Raw genomic sequence first — 18,128 nt, forward strand, 5'->3', positions numbered from 1 at the left:
CCAAAAGTTTGAATCCAAAATTTAGATTTTGGACTTTTTCTTAACTGCAGTAATAAGCCCTCATTGAGAGCTTTTCAATGGTATATCATAAATGGTACTTATTTTCATTGGTTCCAGTTATAGCCAAATCAAATTTTAATTAATCAAATATTTGGATCTTACAAGGGGAAGGCACATCAGTTCGAATCAGACTTCATCTCCTTTTTTTAACTTTTCTTTTATTTTATTTAAATGTATCGATTTGTTAATATTTATTAACCTCTGATTGTAAAAAATGTTTACTATAAATAATAATTCAATAAGTAAAAAAAAAAAATAATTATTAATGAAATAAAATTTTATGTAGTTTTAATTAAAAAAAAAATTATTATGTAATTTAATAGGCATACAAGAAAGTCATATGGTGTCCATATCAGATTTTTTAATGCCAACAAGAGAGGTATATACAGCCTAATCCAGTGGTTCCCAAACATTTCTGAGTTGCGGTGCCCTTTTTCAATTAAAACTTTTCCATTGCGCCCCACCCTAAGTAAAAGTATGACTAATCGTAAGTAAAAGATAAAAATAAATAAAATACGTGTATCTTCATTATTTTTTTACTTTATTAACATTAAATTAATAATTATAATTGTCTTAGTTAAATTGATTATGAAGCTTTTACAGTATTTCTTGACACCTCTGTGAAGAGGCCGCGGCTCCCTGGGACACCGCGTTGCACACTTTGGGAATCACTGGCCTAACCTGGAGCATTTAATAGTAGCAGCTGTCAACTAGTTGGGACAGTAAGGTGATTAAATAACACAGGTGAAAAAGATCACAATTAAATATTATTTTACTGGATCGAATTAATATTATTATTTATAACTGTAAGACATTAAATCAAACAAATATATAATTCAATTTCTTCAGCCTATTTTTTATTTTTTTCCCTCTTCAAACTTTTAAGCCTTTTAACAATTTTATTCCTGTAAGTAAACGCATTGCTTGATCTAAATTACCCTGAATGAGAAGTTTTCCAGTTTTGTAGGCATATTGTGCATTAAGAGATCCATTGTACTGAAATTAAAACATGATTATTACTAGTTAATATTTAGATAATATATAATGAATTAAAATAAAGATTTCTTTGTTACCAGAATATTTAATTTGGAAATAAATTGATGCAGATTGTGGTAGAAGAATATGATATTCATAATGATTTTATAAAGAAATTAGTTGAAATAAAATAAAATAGGTTTATATCTGGCGTTATAGTTAAATGCAAAATATTAAATTTCACTTACTTTTTAAAAACTACTTTTTGTAAGTGACCTCTCTGAATAAAATACACTCACTTTATTCTATTTCATTCCCTGAGGGAAATTAGCTGTCCAGGAAACATATCAGAATGTTAATTTTTTCTTGAGCAGTATGTGCTAAGGCATCAACCTGTTGGAACCAAATTTCATCAAGAATCTCATTAGGTATCTGTGTTGCTGTAATCATTCCTCAGTATCGCTCAGAAATAACAGTTACTGCGTGATCTTCAAAAAAGTACAGACCAATAATTCCAAATGTAGATATACACCAACATACAACAATTTTGGTACTATGTAATGGTTCATGCACTTGCCTTGGAATTTCATCATTCCAATAATAAACATTTGTTTGCTAATAGTATCGCTAAGAATATAATATATCATATCTGACATGATTAATTTAACTAAAATCACAGGGTTCAAATTCAAGTTTTCATTAAACTGAATATAGAATTCTGTTTTTTTATCAGTATCAAAAGGTTTATGAACAATTGATTTTATGTGAGTGAAAAACAGCTGTTAATGTTTCTTATCCGGTACTCACACAATCTGCATGACTAGGCAATTCCTTGATCTACCACTCTTTTTCTGTTTAGCCTCCGGAACCACCATCAGGTGTTACTTCAGAGGATGATATGTAAATGAATTGTAAGTCTTGTACAGTCTCAGGTCAACCATTCATGAGTTGTGTAGTTAATTGAAACCCAACCATCAAAGAACACCGGTATCCACAATATAATATTCAAATCCATATAAAAGGAATTTGTACCTTAGAACTTTCAACTTTGAAATCAGCTGATTTGCGATGACGAGCTTAACCACTGGACCATTCCAGTGGGGTGCATGGTTAGCAGCTTTTTTTATTTTATGTTCCTTCCCTAGCCTCCTAAGACCAGCCCCACAGTACTACGTGGTCTTGGGAGGGTGCCTTTCTGCCTCTAACCAACTGAATCTGCACCAGAACCAGCTATGCTGTTTTTGGCCGACTGCCCAATTAGCCAGGTCTAGGTCCTTTTTTTGCCTTTGCTTCTAAGGAGGCAACCTCCCCTAGGGGGGGTTTCCTCCCCACGACTGCAGTCTTCACTTTGCTTTGCCTCTAAGAGGGAGACTCCCCTGAGAAGTTCCCTTTCTGGGACTATGGCCCTTTTTTTAACCCAAGCCCTATTCTCTTCAGGAGTCCCCACCCAATCATTGAAAGTGAGATGCCAGAGTATTCCACCCCTCCTGGATGGGGCTATCCACCCATTCCTGGCTCACCCACGCTGTTCTCATCTCTCCTCGACATCCCGCTCCCTTTCCTGCATTTTCCTCTTCATTATAGCACCGATCATTGTGCTAATTAGTGCCCAATTTCTTTCACTGTGTAGCATAGCCTCCACCATGTTACCTGGAGTTAGTACACACCAATTCTGTTATTCACCTCCTCTTGGTAACTTTTCCACCTCTTACACCCAAAAATGGTGTGTTCCACCGTATCTATAGCCGTGTGATACTGGCATCTATTTGTCCTACGTCTTTTCTTCTTGTACAGGTAACACCCTTGACCCGAGAGTACTTGCATTAACTCCAAAGTTAACTCTTCATGTTTCCTGGTCACCCATGGTCTTACCTCTTCAGTCAATCTCCTGGCCCACTGCCCCACTTTCGCATCAGACCAGCTCTCTTGCCACCTTTCTAACGTCAATTGCTTCGCCTCCCCACAACTTTTTCCATTAGCTCGTTCCACTCTCCCTTTAGCCAGCAACACCAGCAGTGGTATCGACGCAATGACAAATATGACCTCTGCCAAAACAGTTCTATATGCCCCTCTGCTACACCAATCGCATCCTTCGTTGCAGGATTTCCATTTTAGTTACAGCCAACCCCGTCTGCAACACACGCTCCCACACCGGCACAGCACTCTGGACTACCGCAGCCAACATCCGTCTCTTTGAAGAACTGGGGCCCCCCACTCTACACATCAGTCGTGATAACGCCGCCACTGTTCTTCTTGCACTATCAACGACCTCTGTCACGTGTGGCTGGAAACATCGCCTCCTATACAGCCTATACTCCAAGTACTTCGCCTTCAATATCGGCTCTATCTTAACATCCTTGATTTCTAAGGCAATGGGGGCCAGCCTACTTCTGCCCGCCATCACCACCAATTTGGTTTTATCCGCTGCTAACGTCAACTTTCTACTTGTCAACCACCCATTAACCAGTTTTATATCCTGTTTCCTTTACGAATGAAGTCCTCTTCCTTCTTCCCCACTACCATCAGAATGACGTCAACCGCAAACCGTATTACCGGAAACTCTACTCATAGGCAATGTTTCACAGAATCCCTGTGGAACACGACGCTGAACACTAGCCACCACTTCAACACACTGTATATGACCCACTACCTCTCTATTTCGTTTATTAACCTAACCAAATACGGGCTAATGACCCTTCTTCTCAGCTTGTGCAATACACACCCGAACGGTAGTGCGTTGAACGCGTTTCGCACGTCCAACAACACTACCGCTGGGATTCTTCGTGTCCGCCATGTACCTGATGCCGCCTTCTCCACCAAACTTATCACCTTGGAGACGGCGTCCGTTGTCGTCCACCTCTTCCGGAACCCAAACTGTAAATCACTGAGCCCTCCTTTTTACTCTACCTCCTCCTTCAACGTCTCCAAAACCAATCTCTCAAACAGCTTGCTCAAACAACTGAGCAAGCATAACGGCCGACACCCCACAGGATCAAACGGGCACCTATCTCTTTAGCCCCTTTTTGCAACAATACTAACCTCGCTCTCTTTCAGGCATCTGGCAACCTACCTTCCACCAAAATCTTATTAAACGCCGAAAGAACTTGGACCGGAACCACCTCAACTGCTGCCACCACCGCTTCATTAGGGATGCCCTCCAGACCTGTGTTCTTTTTCTTCGCTAATCGATTTGCCTGACGAAACAACTCCATCGGTTCAAAAGCTGGTATCTCCTCCGCATCAATCTTTCCTTCACCAATCCATTCATCCCTTGGGAAAAGAACATCCACACAGTTCCTAATCATCTCTTCTGACAACACCGGAAGTGTTTTCAAACTTGCCCATCACTATCTTGAAGGACCTTCCCCACAAATCCTCTTCCAGCTCTTTACAAAGTTGCTTCTAACTCTCATACTCTTACATATCTCTGCCCTATACTTCTTCCTTTTCTCCACCAACAATAACTTATATCCCATAACCTCCTCTCCTTCTTGCCTGCTGCATCCGCCTATGAGCATGCAAACACTCAGCTCTAGCAGCAGCCATTGCCTCTGTCCACAAATACACTATCTTGTGTGTTTCTTTCCAACACAAGAAAGCCCTTTCTGCCGCCAGTGATAACACTTTGGTTAACTGTGTAGGAATGACTGCTTCCACTTGACAAACTCTCAATTACTGCCTCCTTAAAAGCATTTATTCTCTTTCTCTGCATCTTTTGACTCTCTTGGTCACCTGCCCTTTGCCTCTGCTCGTCAAACTGGAAGAGGATAACCTCATGGTCACTCAAGGACTCCTCCCCCAGCACGACCCACCTTCTTGTCCTTTGTGCAAGCCTTGGCGACACAAACGTTACATAGGACACAGGAACTACCATTTTCCCTTACACAAGTCGGCTTTTGCCCATCAATCAAACATATTAATCCTACCTTTGCCATCATTTCCTCTAACAGCCGCCCTTACCGCCAACAAGTTACTTACAGCTAACTTACTGCCAAATTTGGCTCCGCCAAAATTAACACATCCGCCGCTTTCCTCTTAGCTATTTTCCAAAGGACAGCATGAGAGGCAGCACTCCTATTCATATTCAGTTGTTCCAAACTAAACATTTTTGCCCATACACTGGGCACTACCCATCCGATAGATACCCTTCAGTTTTACATTTTAAACATCTTGTCTTTTTTGTTTACAGGTTCTTGCAACATGATCTGACTCTTCACAGTTGTAACAGATTCCTGTTCTATCTGGGCCCTTACATCTAGCAGTAATATGTCCCATCTCCTGACACTTAAAGCAACTTGCCTTTGCACTGAAGGTAACTTGGTGGAACACCCAGCCTACCTTTTCACGCCCTTTTTCTATTAACTTATTTGCCACTTGATAAGGCATCGATACCGTTGCCACCTTAGTATTACCAAACCCTGATCGAATACCAATCACTCACAACTCAACTTCCTTGTCCTCTGCTGCCTCTCTAATAGGTGACAGAATTTCCCCTCTTTAGCATCCAACTCCAAATCCTTTTGCACAAACGCAGGTTTACCTCTCACCCCTTTGGTGATGCTAACTCCTTTCAATTTAGCCTTCACCTGTTGTTGAACTATGTTACTGCTAGACCCTTTCATCCTAATATGGACTGCTTCACCTACTCCTTGTTTTATGGACAAAACGTCCCCTAGGTCTTCTTTTCTTACCTCTTCATTAACTTTTTGGTGCAAGTCTGCATACTATGTCCCCTCCAACTTAAGCACAATTGTGCCTGATCCCTCCTTTTTACCATCAAGTCTTCCCTGAAGAACTCTTGGATATACCTAATCTCCATATACAACACCACTTCCCTACCAAGCCTCCATCCTGTATATTCCAACAACTTCTTCAAATATCCTCCTACTTGATTTGCTACTCTGTCCCCGAAAACTACCCTGTCATTCCTTTCCACTATTTTTTGGAGGGCTCTATATATGTCTTCCACCATCACCTTCTCACCTGTAGTGGAATCCACCACTATTGTATAACACTCCTTACCCGGCACTTCTTCCAAATCTCCCAACAGCATTTCAACGTGCCCTTTCTCCACCACCAGCTGCCCTCTTCGCAGTTTCTCTTGTCGCCACAGCCTCCTAACTGATATAGCTCTCTCCAGTATCCTCTTTCCATGGATGGCATAGTCTTGCCATCCATGTCCACATCAAAGACAACCATGATATCCTCTTTCATCACTCCAGACACTGATCCCTTCTTCTTCACATTTAGCAAATACAGAAGCAGGCCACTTTTTCCCAATCAGCTTCAGAATATTGTCCACTGACATTCCTTCCTCAATCTGTTCAAGGAGCCTCCTGCTTTCAATCCACAAGGTCTGCATCTCTTCATCTGTTTTTTCCTTGGCCGTCCCCAAAACAGGAGGGTGTTCTGACCTCAATTCATCCTTTTTCTTCATTAACTCCACCAACTCCAGCGAGCATTCTTTTATCTCAATGTTTGTGCTGTTATTAGCCACCAACAATTTCGCCAAGCCTGAGCAACCTCCTCTAATAAGTGGTTAAATGGACGATGGTCCTGCACTTGGACCACTTCATTTTCTTCCTTCCTTCACCTCAACATCCTGTCCAAAGAACCTGTGCACTTGGATGATGTTTCTGGGACCTTATTAAGAGTGTTCCCTGCTTCCATCTTGGCGGTTTTTGTAGATGGACCACCAACCATCATACATTTTTTATTAGGACTCTTCATGTTTGTTCCCACGAGTACCAGCGAATTATATGACCACCCCAGCAGAGCGCACGCGTACTGGTGCTAGGGCTACAATACATCTGGGTTCACCCTTTTTCCCAGATGACATCGTTTGTGACTCACTACACACAGTCATCCACCCACTGGCACGATAGTTTCCATCTTGGGTTATGGTTGCAATTCGAAAGGTGTCGCAACATCACCGTATGTAGTGTTATATCTGTGTGCAGGATGTGTAGTAAAGGGTACACAGGGAACTTCAGTAAAGTTGTTACTGTATTATATGTGTGTGATGTAGTGTTCAACAGCCCATTGTGTGCAAAGTAGAACTGCAGTGGCTCGGGTCGTAGAGACACCACTTCCCAAGGTCTCAAAGAGCGAGACCCTGTGTGCGGGAATGCTTAGCACCTGCTTATTATAAATATCACATTACATTGAGGCACCCATTATGTAAATTTTAAATACTTGCAAAAATCCATTATTTTATATCTTAACCTCCTGGTATTCAAAAGAAAAAGAAAATTCCTACACATTTACCTTTATTTCTCTAATTTCCTTATATTCTAAAGAGAACTAACATTTTTTATTAATTTGCAAATGTTCTCAACAGATCTTTAGTCAGTCTTATCGTTGATGTAATAAACTAAAACACTCCAGAGATCCCTTAAATCATTTATACAGTAAATCATTCTATTCAATATATGTAATTTGAAGACATGTAGGGTAGTATATTTTCAGTCATAATATATGGGGTACTTCCAGAACATACTAGGCTAAAGTTAGATTTAGTTTTAGCTGAGGAAAATTTTAAAGATTTGAACAAAATGTACAAGGATTTTTCTAAACTTAGAAGTATATATGAGATGACTGGATAAAATCCCAATTCCAAATTTGAAATTGTATTCAAGAGTACCTAGAAATCAAAGTATAAGTAATATACAGTACTTCACAATAATATATATAATTGGGATTTTTACCTACTGAGTTCCATAAATTTATTGGTTCCATAAACATTCATCAATTGAATGGTTTGATGCATTTTATCACTTTTTTCCTTCCTTTGCCTCAACATACTTCCTCCATTCTGCAACCTCAATCTGTTTTACTACAGTCACTTTCTTTCTTTATTGCTTAAACTTCTTATACTTTCTTCTGGATAAAATTTACAACCTTGGTTACCACAATATATGGCCAAATAGCCTTGTCTTTCTTTTTACATTTTACAATAAACTTTTAAAAATTCTTTATAATTTCCAAATCTATGTTTAATACCAGTACACTTCTTTTCTAAATAAAGGTTCTCTTTGCTTGTGAAAGTCTAGTTGTTATTTTATTTACTTTTTCCATTCCTATATTTTTAAACAAAATTATGTGTCCTTGGTGTTTGTTCTATTGTAACATGTTATTTCTGTTACATTTCATTGCCTTTGGTTTATTCTTGTTTATCTTCAAATGAATTCCCCCTCAACAGAGAAACCATTCTATTCACCACTGCTAACTTATTTGCTATTTTTTTTTAATAATAAGCAAAACTCTGTATTATAAGTTTATACTGCTATGAAGGCTTTCAGAGTTTGTTATATCTTTGAATCAGAAACCCAGATAGCAATAAAGAGACAACATTTGCCAACTGTCTCATTTATACAAATGTCAAATTCATCTACATTTGCAACAATGTTGATATTCTACACATACAAGACATAAAAAAGACTATATAACAAAATTTTTACATAATAAATAAATGAATATTAAAAAAAACACTTCACAAAGAAATATTAAATAAACACACACAATTTAAATCCATTACACATTCTAAATATTGAAAAAAAAATCAATAGTAACATCAGCAGGTACAGGAAGAGAGTAAGAGCACCAAACCCTGTGCAAAACAATTGAAAATATTTTGAAGTTATGAAAAGTACTTCATTATAAAAATTAGTTCAATCTGTAGTATAAAAGTTTATACATTTGAATATTTTCTACATCCAATATCACATACAAAAATCCAACATTATTTTAATTGTTAATATATTTTTGTTTTCATTTGCTTTAAAATAATTTCAGTGAGGTGCCTAAAATTATGTTTTATTTGTTGTCTGAATTTAATGAGATTTATTTTCATTGAATCTTTGGAGGTATTGATCTAACTTAAATCAACAATGTAATTTTCAAATTTGTTACTAGAAATACTAGATGCTAAACTACACCAAGAGGGTTGAGAAAATAACCGTCCACATGGTTCATAGCTTTAAACAGTAAATCATAAAGGCAACATATTTTCACATACACCTTGGAATGACTGACTGACTACCTGTACAGAAATATTAACTCCCTCCATCAAGAAAAATTCTTTAGTCAAAATTAATAATCATTACCTCTGGTAGTTTCCAAGATAGTAGAAGGTTTTAAGCTAAAGATTTGACATTTTTAGAAGAAAAGTTATCAAAAAAATCTGAAAGTTATATTAAGAATATCTAAACCCATTAAAATTAAGTTGTATCTGCACTGAATCCATCAAAATTATTACAAAACTTACTCATATTATTTCTTACATTACTTATTTCACTACTAATTTTTGTAAAGCCCATTCATATTAACTTTTTTCTATCCTCACATCATACCTAAACTGACCTGCCTATTATTTTATATTGATTTATAATTCAAAATGAAATCTGCCTTAATTTAAAAGTATACATTTTCAAAGTTTTGAAATATTTTGAACTAAAAAACATGAAACTTTATTTGATTCAGATATTTTGTATTTTCAATAAGGATTTGTTTTCTATCAGTAAACTGTTACTTGTCCTGCTAGCTTTGACTGGATTTTATAAACTATCTTTATCTTTCCACACTCTGTGATTGAGATAATGGTATATCCTCTGGTAAATAATTCTTGATAGAGAATTCGGTAATGGAGATCCAGGAGCTGTAGGCCCAGTTCTAGAAGGGAGAGGACAAGATGAGTTACAGTTGTAACCTAAACTACTACTTCTAAAATAATGTTTAATTACAAATAAAAGAGACTATTTGTAATCATACTATGTTCTCAAATTCACCTGTTCGCAGCCATATTATTATTCATTAACATGTTTTATTTCCTTACAATGAATGGAATTAGAAAAAATATATTTCATTATGGTATAAATAGAGGTATACATCACAGAATTACCCAGAAAGAAAATATGAAGTACTCAAATTATAAATAGTAATAGATATTTGTAATACTTACAATACTGGTAAAATCATGATCATCAACTTGAACTGATACATCTAAATTTAGATTAGAAGTCGGAGGTCCAAAAATTATTTCAGGAATATTAAAATTGATAGCTACAAAACAAAGAATTTATTTATTTTAATGAGAATGCATATAATCATTCACCTATTGATTGTTAACTGCAAATTATTAATTATTAATATTGCTACTCTAAAATTTATTTTATTTTATTTATTTATTTTATTTTACCTCTAGTTTTCAATTTTTATGTTTTTTAATTACTAAAATTGTTTTATTTCAATAAAAAATTGTAATTCTCCTTTTATTCAAAACTAACTGCCCTGGTCTTGGTTTGTCTTTGAAAAAACTTTGTGGAAGCCTCATCATGACAAAATAATTCAGAAATTCTTTTTTTATACATCTGGTTTTTAAATGTTGAGAAAATTTTGTAAATGAACTTTATTTCCATGTTTATTCCACCAAGTCACCAGAAAATTAAAAAAATAACATTCTACGAGTCGGAGAGTGGAATGTTAGATGTCTAAAAAAGGTTGATAGGTTAGAAAATTTAAAGAGAGAAATGAATAGGATAAATGTAGGTGTAATAGGAATTAGCTTGGTTTGGTGGGAAGAGGAAAACGACTTTTGGTCAGATAATTTTAGAAAAATTAACTCAGCTTCAAATAAAGGGCAGGCAGGAGTAGGTTTCATAATGAACAAGAAGATAGGGAAGAGAGTAGAATATTTCAAAATGCATAGCGATAGAATCATTATAAGGATAAAATTCAAACCTAAACTGACGATTGTTAACGTCTATCTATATGCCTACAAGTGCCCATAATGATGACGAGGTTGAATGTCCATAAGAAGAAATTGACAACGCAATTAAACACATAAAAGGGGATGAAAATTTAATAATAGTTGGAGATTGGAATGCAAGCATTGGAAAAGGAAGGAAGGAAATATAATTTAGTAATTACCAACACCCAGTTTAAAAATCATAACAGAAGAATAAACACATGGAAAAAGCCAGGTGATACTGCAAAGTATCAGATAGATTATATCATGGTTAAGCAAAGATTTAGAAATCAACTTGTCGACTGCAAAGCTTACCCTGGGGCAGACATTGATAGTGACCATAATTTAGTGATAATGAAATGTAGATTGGGTTTTAAAAACCTGAAGAAAAGGTGTCAGATGAGTCGGTGGAATTTAGAGAAGCTGAGGAAGAGGTAAAGAAGATTTTTGAGGAGGACATCGCAAGAGGCATGAGTAAAAAAGATAAGGTAGAAAATGTAGAAGAAGAATGGGAGAATGTTAATGGGGAAACTCTTAAATCAGCAGAGGCAAACTTAAGAAAGAAGAGTGGATTAAAGAAAAATGTTTAAATGTGGAAAGAGAAATGAACATTGGTAAAATAGATGGAGCATACAAGAAAGTTAAAAAAAAAATTAGCGCACATAAATTAAAATCTAATAATGAGTCAAACAAAGATAGAACACTGATTTATAATGCAAAAGGCAAAGTCGATAGGTGGGTGGAATATATTGAAGAGTTATATGGAGGAAATGAATTAGAAAATGGTGTTATAGAGGAAGAAGAGGAAGTTAAAGAAGATTATAAGGGAGATACAATACTGAGATCTGAATTTAAGAGAGCATTAAAAGATTTGAATGGCAGAAAGGCTCATGGAACAGATGGAATACCTGTAGAATTACTGCGCAGTGCAAGTGAGGAAGCGATTGATAGATTTGACAAACTGGTGTGTAATATTTACGAAAAAGGGGAAGTTCTGTCAGACTTCAAAAAGAGTGTTATAGTCATGACAATCAATAAAGCAGGAGAAGATAAATGTGAAGAATACAGAACAATTAGCTTAACTAGCCATGCATCAAAAATCTTAACTAGAATTCTGTACAGAAGAATTGAGAAGACAGTGGAAGAAGTGTTAGGAGAAGACCAATTTGGTTTCAGGAAAAGTACAGGGACAAGGGAAGCAATTTTAGGGCTCAGATTAACAGTAGAAGGAAGATTAAAGAAAAACAAACCAACATACTTGGCATTTATAGATTTCGAAAAGGCATTCGATAATGTAAACCGGAAGAAAATATTCAGTATTAAAAAAAATTACGATTCAAATACAGAGGTAGAACAATTTCTAACATTTACAAGAATCAAACATCAACAGTAATAATTAAAGAACATAAGAAAGAAGCCATAATAAGAAAGGGAGTTCGACAAGGATGTTCCCTATCTCCGTTACTTTTTAATCTTTACATAGAACTAGCAGTTAATGATGTTAAAGAACAATTTAGATCTGCAGTAACAGTACAAGGTGAAAAATAAAGATGCTATGATATGCTGATGAAATAGTAATTTTAGCTGAGAGTAAAAAACATTTAGACAATGAATGGCATGGATGTAGTCCTACACAAGAACTACCACATTAAAATAAACAAGAACAAAATGAAAGTAATGAAATTTACTTTCATCACTTTCAAGGTAGAAGAACTTTGTTATTTGGGAAGTAGAATACCTAAAGATGGACGAAGCAGGAGCAATATAAAATGCTGAATAGCACAGGCGAAACGCGCCTTCAGTCAGAAATATAATTTGTTTACATCAAAAATTAATTTAAACGCCAGGAAAAGATTTTTGAAAGTATATGTTTGGAGCGTAGCTTTATATGGAAGTGAAACTTGGACGAATACCTGAGAAGAAAAAATTAGAAGCTTTTGAATGTGGTGCTAAACGATAATGTTAAAAATCAGATGGGCAGATAAAGTGACAAATGAAGAGGTGTTGCAGCAAATTGATGAAGAAAGAAACATTTGGAAAAATATGGTTAAAAGAAGAGACAGACTTATAGGCCACATATTAAAGCATCCTGGAATAGTCAGTATAATATTGGAGGGACAGGTAGAAGGAAAAAATTGTGCAGGCAGGCAATGTTTGGAATACGTAAAACAAGTTGATAGGGATGTTGGTTGTAGGTGGTATACCGAAATGAAATGACTAGCACTAGATAGGGAATCTTGGAGAGCTGCATCAAACCAGTCAAATGGCTGAACACAAAAAAAAAGAAAAATTTAAATTGTATTGATACCTGATACCTTTTTTTTCTTTACTTTTGTACTAGTTTTTGGAATGGCAGACATTCATCTTAGTATAGATCGCAATCAAGCTTAAGTGCTGTAACAGAAAAATTATACCGAATGTTTTCCTACAGTTTGTCAAGTAAAATGTTTTTTATAGTTCTGCATGAAAGGATAAAAGCAACCAGAACTCTTCTACAAGAGCTCATGATTTAAGAAGACCGTGAAACATAAAAACACTATAGTTAGTAGAAAGAGCACAATCTAGATGACAGTATCAATAGAATTGGTGTTACTTAAACAAGTTGATCATCTGTCTGGAGAATTCTACTGTCGACAGCTGTACACATATGATGTACAAATAGCTCAAGAGATGAATGAAATTGATGATCTACAATGATGAGCATTTTGTGCGACAATTCTACAATAACTAACTACTAATAATGCTTATTGATGAAACTGGATTCAAGCAAAATGGAGTCTCAATTTTCACAGTAACCATCATTGAAAGTAAACCTTGTACTGGTAAGCTATTATTTTTGTCTACTAAATGTTAATATTGTTTAAATTTAAACAAATCAGCTGATTTTTACAACTATTTAAAATGTATTAAATTGTATTAAAATTTGCTGTAAAATGTATTAAATTTCCTTTAACAATAAGTTACCTTTACTTAGTCATTGTTAAGAACAGGTCATACATGTGGAAAACAATGTGTTTAATAATTAATATTTTTAATAAATATAAAGGCTGCCATTTTATAGATAATGTTTCAAAAGTTAGTTTATTCTCAATTAGTTTAATTAGTCATTATTTAGCAGTGAAATGATGAAAAAAGTTACACTTCATTATTACATCTTTTTGAAATTACTGCATAATTATTTCTTTATTACAGAATGTCGGGACAAACATAATAGTGATTTCTCAATCACAAAATAATAAACACAGCTTGCCAGACAATGGGAAAATGAAAAATAAATCACTGTTTGTAGAATATTTTTTATTCATTTTTATATGTAGTATCTGAAAATTAATGTAAAGTACATTTTTTGTTACATTTCATTTAAAAATAATATTAATGTAGTTAAATATCAATTTTAATCTTTATAATGCCAATTATTAATATAGTTTTTAAACAATAATAATTCAAAATTATTAGCTAGTATCAAAAAATCCATGAATTTTCTGCAGCTCTGATTAAGTACAAATAATACAAATAGTACAAAATGTACAAATAATTTTTTTTTATTTACAATTTTTGAATCATTTTGTAATTATTTTTTGCATCTTAGCATTACTTAACAGGTATACTAAATTGTTGACTGTGTTATCAGATAATTATTTATCATAATATACAAAGTTTGGCAATACTTACTAAATTCTAGAACTGGTGTACCTCCCTTAGTAATGTAAGAATGTACTACTGCACCCTTCATTGCATTTTTGATAGGGTTTGGGTATTTAGCTATTGCTCTTTGAATCTTTTCAATTATTTCTTCACTCTCTAATCCAGTGGCATTTACTGTGCTAACATTGAAAAATGTCCCTAAATTGAAATACAAATGAATGATTATAATTTTACATATTTTACTTTGCATGAAATGCAAAGAAATTTAATGTCATAATGACTGTTCTAAAATAAATCAAATAATTAAAATGACAAATTAATTTAAAAAAAAAATTTCCCAAAAATTATTAATAAATCAAATCTAATAATTACCTAATATAAAAGTTAAAAATAATAAAGTTAAAGCTGCTTTAAGCATTATTACTTTTGGAGTAAACTAAAAAAAGTGATGTTTTTTAACTTAGATCAAATCAAATGACATCTCTGCTACACAACATGATTTTATATGCATATTCAGAAAAGGGAAACACCAATAAGAGAGTTTTAAACAGGTGGTAAAACAATAATGATTGATGACTTATGAGATAAGTACTTGGAATTTTATATCCAAGAAAATTAAGTAAATTTAAGTATGCATTTAATTGTTATTCCTCTTAAATTAGCTAATAATAAAATTTAATTCTGTTCTGTTTTATTCATGTACTTGGAGCTTTATTCATGTACTTAAAATTTTATAACATATAAAATTGATTTAACTATATGAATAAAATATTTCTTAAACTATATAAAAAAAGTTTCTTTAAAAGTGCTAAACTTAGTTTCAAAATTTATTGTTAAATTTATTGTTACAGTTATTAAATTTATTGTTATAATTTAAATGGGTGATATAAATACGTATTTTATTAAGAAATGAGAAAGTTTTCATGAAATGTGTAATCAACAACAATAAGACAATCTCTAGTTATAAAAAAGAACTGTACAATATTAAATTTTTTATTTTTTTCATTTTAAGAAAATCTGATCCATTTAAGTTAATATAAGATTTAATTTATTAAATTAAAAGTAAAATTAACACTTGTTATAATAAATTCACTTATAAACATAAGACACATTGTAGTTTATTGAAATTATTTTTTTCTGCATTGAGATGCAATTTAAATCCCCTTTAAAAGTGCAAAGAGTATATTTCAAACCTCAGTAATCCTCAATCTGTTAAATAAACATTTAATCACAAAAAATATAATCTTTGTAAATAATTAAAATAATGTACTCATTTACAATCTTTTTTATTAACTTAATTTTTACCTTTGAGTGAAAACATTTATTTAGCAAAACTGAGGATATAGACTACATCTCCAAAAATGCTCTCATAAAAAATAGAGGTTAATTGTGAGTTACGCAATACATTTTTTAGTCTTCTTTAATGGAGTCATCATCTTACAGATAAGTTTTATATTTATTCATCGATATATATATATATATATATATACATATTTATTTATTTATCCCAAATGCTCACGAATAATGTGTGATAGGAAGTAGCAACATTATACGAGGGTCATTCAATAATTAAACAGACAAACATTTTTAGTGAAGGAAATGCTTAATGCATGCAATTGAAACTTTTGAAGTGTTAGTTGGCAACCTTGCGATGAGTTTTAGTTGTTTGTAAACATAACCTCTGAAGTCTTATTTATGATGGCGTGTCCGCTCGAAAAAGTACTTTTGAAGAACAGTGTTCTGTGATCCGATTAATACTTTCGGAAAGTGTACAACTGTCAGAAATATTCTCTCGGATGAACAAACAATGCAGCAGTAGTTGCATGTACCATACGAGTTTTTACGCGTGGGTGGAAAAGTTTAAAAGTGGCTGCAAAAGCGTGACCGAGGAGCACGCTCCGGGCGTCCGATAACAGTGTCGACATTGGTGTTCGATTCTGTATTGATTCACTTATCAAAGAAGACCGACGACTTACAGTTGAACAAATTGCAGAAAAATGTCGAGTAAATGTTTACACAACTCATTCCATCATTCAAAACAAACTGAACTACCGTAAGATTTGTGCAAGGTGGGTTCCCATAGAGCTTACCGTTCGTCACAAAGCTGAGAGATTTCGCATTTGCACCGAACTCAAAAATCGTTTCAATAACGAAGGTGACGCATTTTTGAACAGGATTTTAACCTGTGATGAAACTTGGATACATCATTTTGAGCCAGAGTCTAAGCATCAAAGCATGCAGTGGAAACATCCCGAATCGCCTGTCCATAAGAAATTCAAAACGCAACCATCGGTTGGTAAGGTCATCTTAATCATCTTGGAGTGCCCATGGTCCGATTTTCTGTGATTATTTGGAGGAGCAATGCACTATCAACAGCCTATACTAACTACTCAGCCATGATTGAGAACAAAGTCAAGCCCATGTTGAAAAGGAAATGTCTGAAGTGACAGAGGAAAGGTTCTTCTACAAGCCAATGCTTGACCTCATATGGCACAACTGACGCTAGAAACTATTGGCAAAGTGGGTTGGAAGCTTCTACCTCATCCTCCTTACATCCCTGACCTTGCCCCCTTAGATTTTTCTGCATGGTTCAATGAAAGAAGCTTTGCGTGACATCAAGTTCAATGACAACGAAGAGGTAAAGAAAAGTACAAAACTAGCTTAAAATTAAGGTAAAGAATTCTTCGGTGAGGGAATAAGGAGACTTGTAAAAAGATAGACAAGTGCAGGGAAATTAGTGGGGATTATGTGGAAAAGTAGACAAAAAATTGTATTTATTCAATAAACCATTTTTGCTGTACAGCTGTTTATCTGTTTAATTATTGAATGACCTTTGTATATGTATATATTTTTTAGAATTAAAATTATTGTTTCCTATTTACTGATTATTAATTGTACAAAGTGCAACATCGATTCATAAAGAAGACTATATTGATTCATAATTAAGATAATAGTAGAAAAGGAAATAGATGTTGAAGAAGAGTAACCTGGATTTAGAGCAGTAAGATCACATGTTGGTAAAACTTATTATTTGACAACCTTTGAGTAGAAATCTAATTCAGAATATGGAGAGTAACATGATTTTTGTGGATTTAGAGAAACCTTATGATTCAGTGTCTGTAAACTATTGGTAATATTATATTAAACTACAGGAAATAAAGCATTTGTACGGTAATGAAAAAAAAAATGTTGTCACTAGAACATATCAAGTACATTCTAAGTATATAAAAGTCTGCATCAGGAATGCTGCCTCAGCTTTATTCATTTTGCGATACATTTGAATAAGCTATTGAAAGAAAGGAAGAATAATGTAAAAGGATGAGAGAAGATATGGGTGATGATTTTTTACATTCGTTATTGTTTAGAGATAATAAGCAGGTCAAAAATAATAATAAAAATGAATATAATAGCTTCATTTGATACAGTAGAATGATAAAGCCATATAACAACAATGATATAATTATCTTAAAAAAATTCCTTTTATCATTAAAATTAGGCAGAATTTCTAACAGGTTTTTCTTTCCTGAAGTTGACAAATTAATTCAGAATATGTCTGAAATGCTTTTGTTGCTGTGATAGAATTAGCTTCCAATTTCAGAACTACATTATTAAATAACTGTAAAGTACCATATAAAAATTTCAAAAACAGTTCACTTTCTAGAGTTTCAAAAAAATCAAATAATTTTGGGCATTTGTCACAAGA

General features: G+C 33.9%; 1 protein-coding gene across 1 annotated transcript; it reads right to left on the bottom strand.

Annotated features, from left to right (window-relative positions):
• Positions 1-920: 920 nt before the first annotated feature.
• On the bottom strand, positions 921-15,815 carry LOC142320892 (peroxisomal multifunctional enzyme type 2-like). Its single transcript, XM_075358875.1, has 4 exons — positions 15,731-15,815; positions 14,453-14,623; positions 9,995-10,095; positions 921-1,056 (listed from the first exon to the last, which is right to left on the bottom strand). Exons 1-4 carry the CDS (start codon positions 15,744-15,746, stop codon positions 934-936), a joined length of 411 nt encoding a protein of 136 aa, XP_075214990.1. The 5' UTR covers positions 15,747-15,815; the 3' UTR covers positions 921-933.
• Between the last annotated feature and the right edge of the window lie 2,313 nt (positions 15,816-18,128).

The sequence above is a fragment of the Lycorma delicatula genome, chromosome 3, assembly GCF_047948215.1.
Source record: "Lycorma delicatula isolate Av1 chromosome 3, ASM4794821v1, whole genome shotgun sequence".
Lineage (NCBI taxonomy): Eukaryota > Metazoa > Arthropoda > Insecta > Hemiptera > Fulgoridae > Lycorma > Lycorma delicatula.

Excerpts from the sequence above, each read along its gene's own strand:
- LOC142320892 (XM_075358875.1), bottom strand. Across the intron at positions 10,096-14,452 it reads TACACCAGTTCTAGAATTTA|CTATCAATTTTAATATTCCT; the intron begins GTAAGTATTGCC and ends TTTGTTTTGTAG. Across the intron at positions 1,057-9,994 it reads ATCATGATTTTACCAGTATT|TACAATGGATCTCTTAATGC; the intron begins GTAAGTATTACA and ends TTTTAATTTCAG.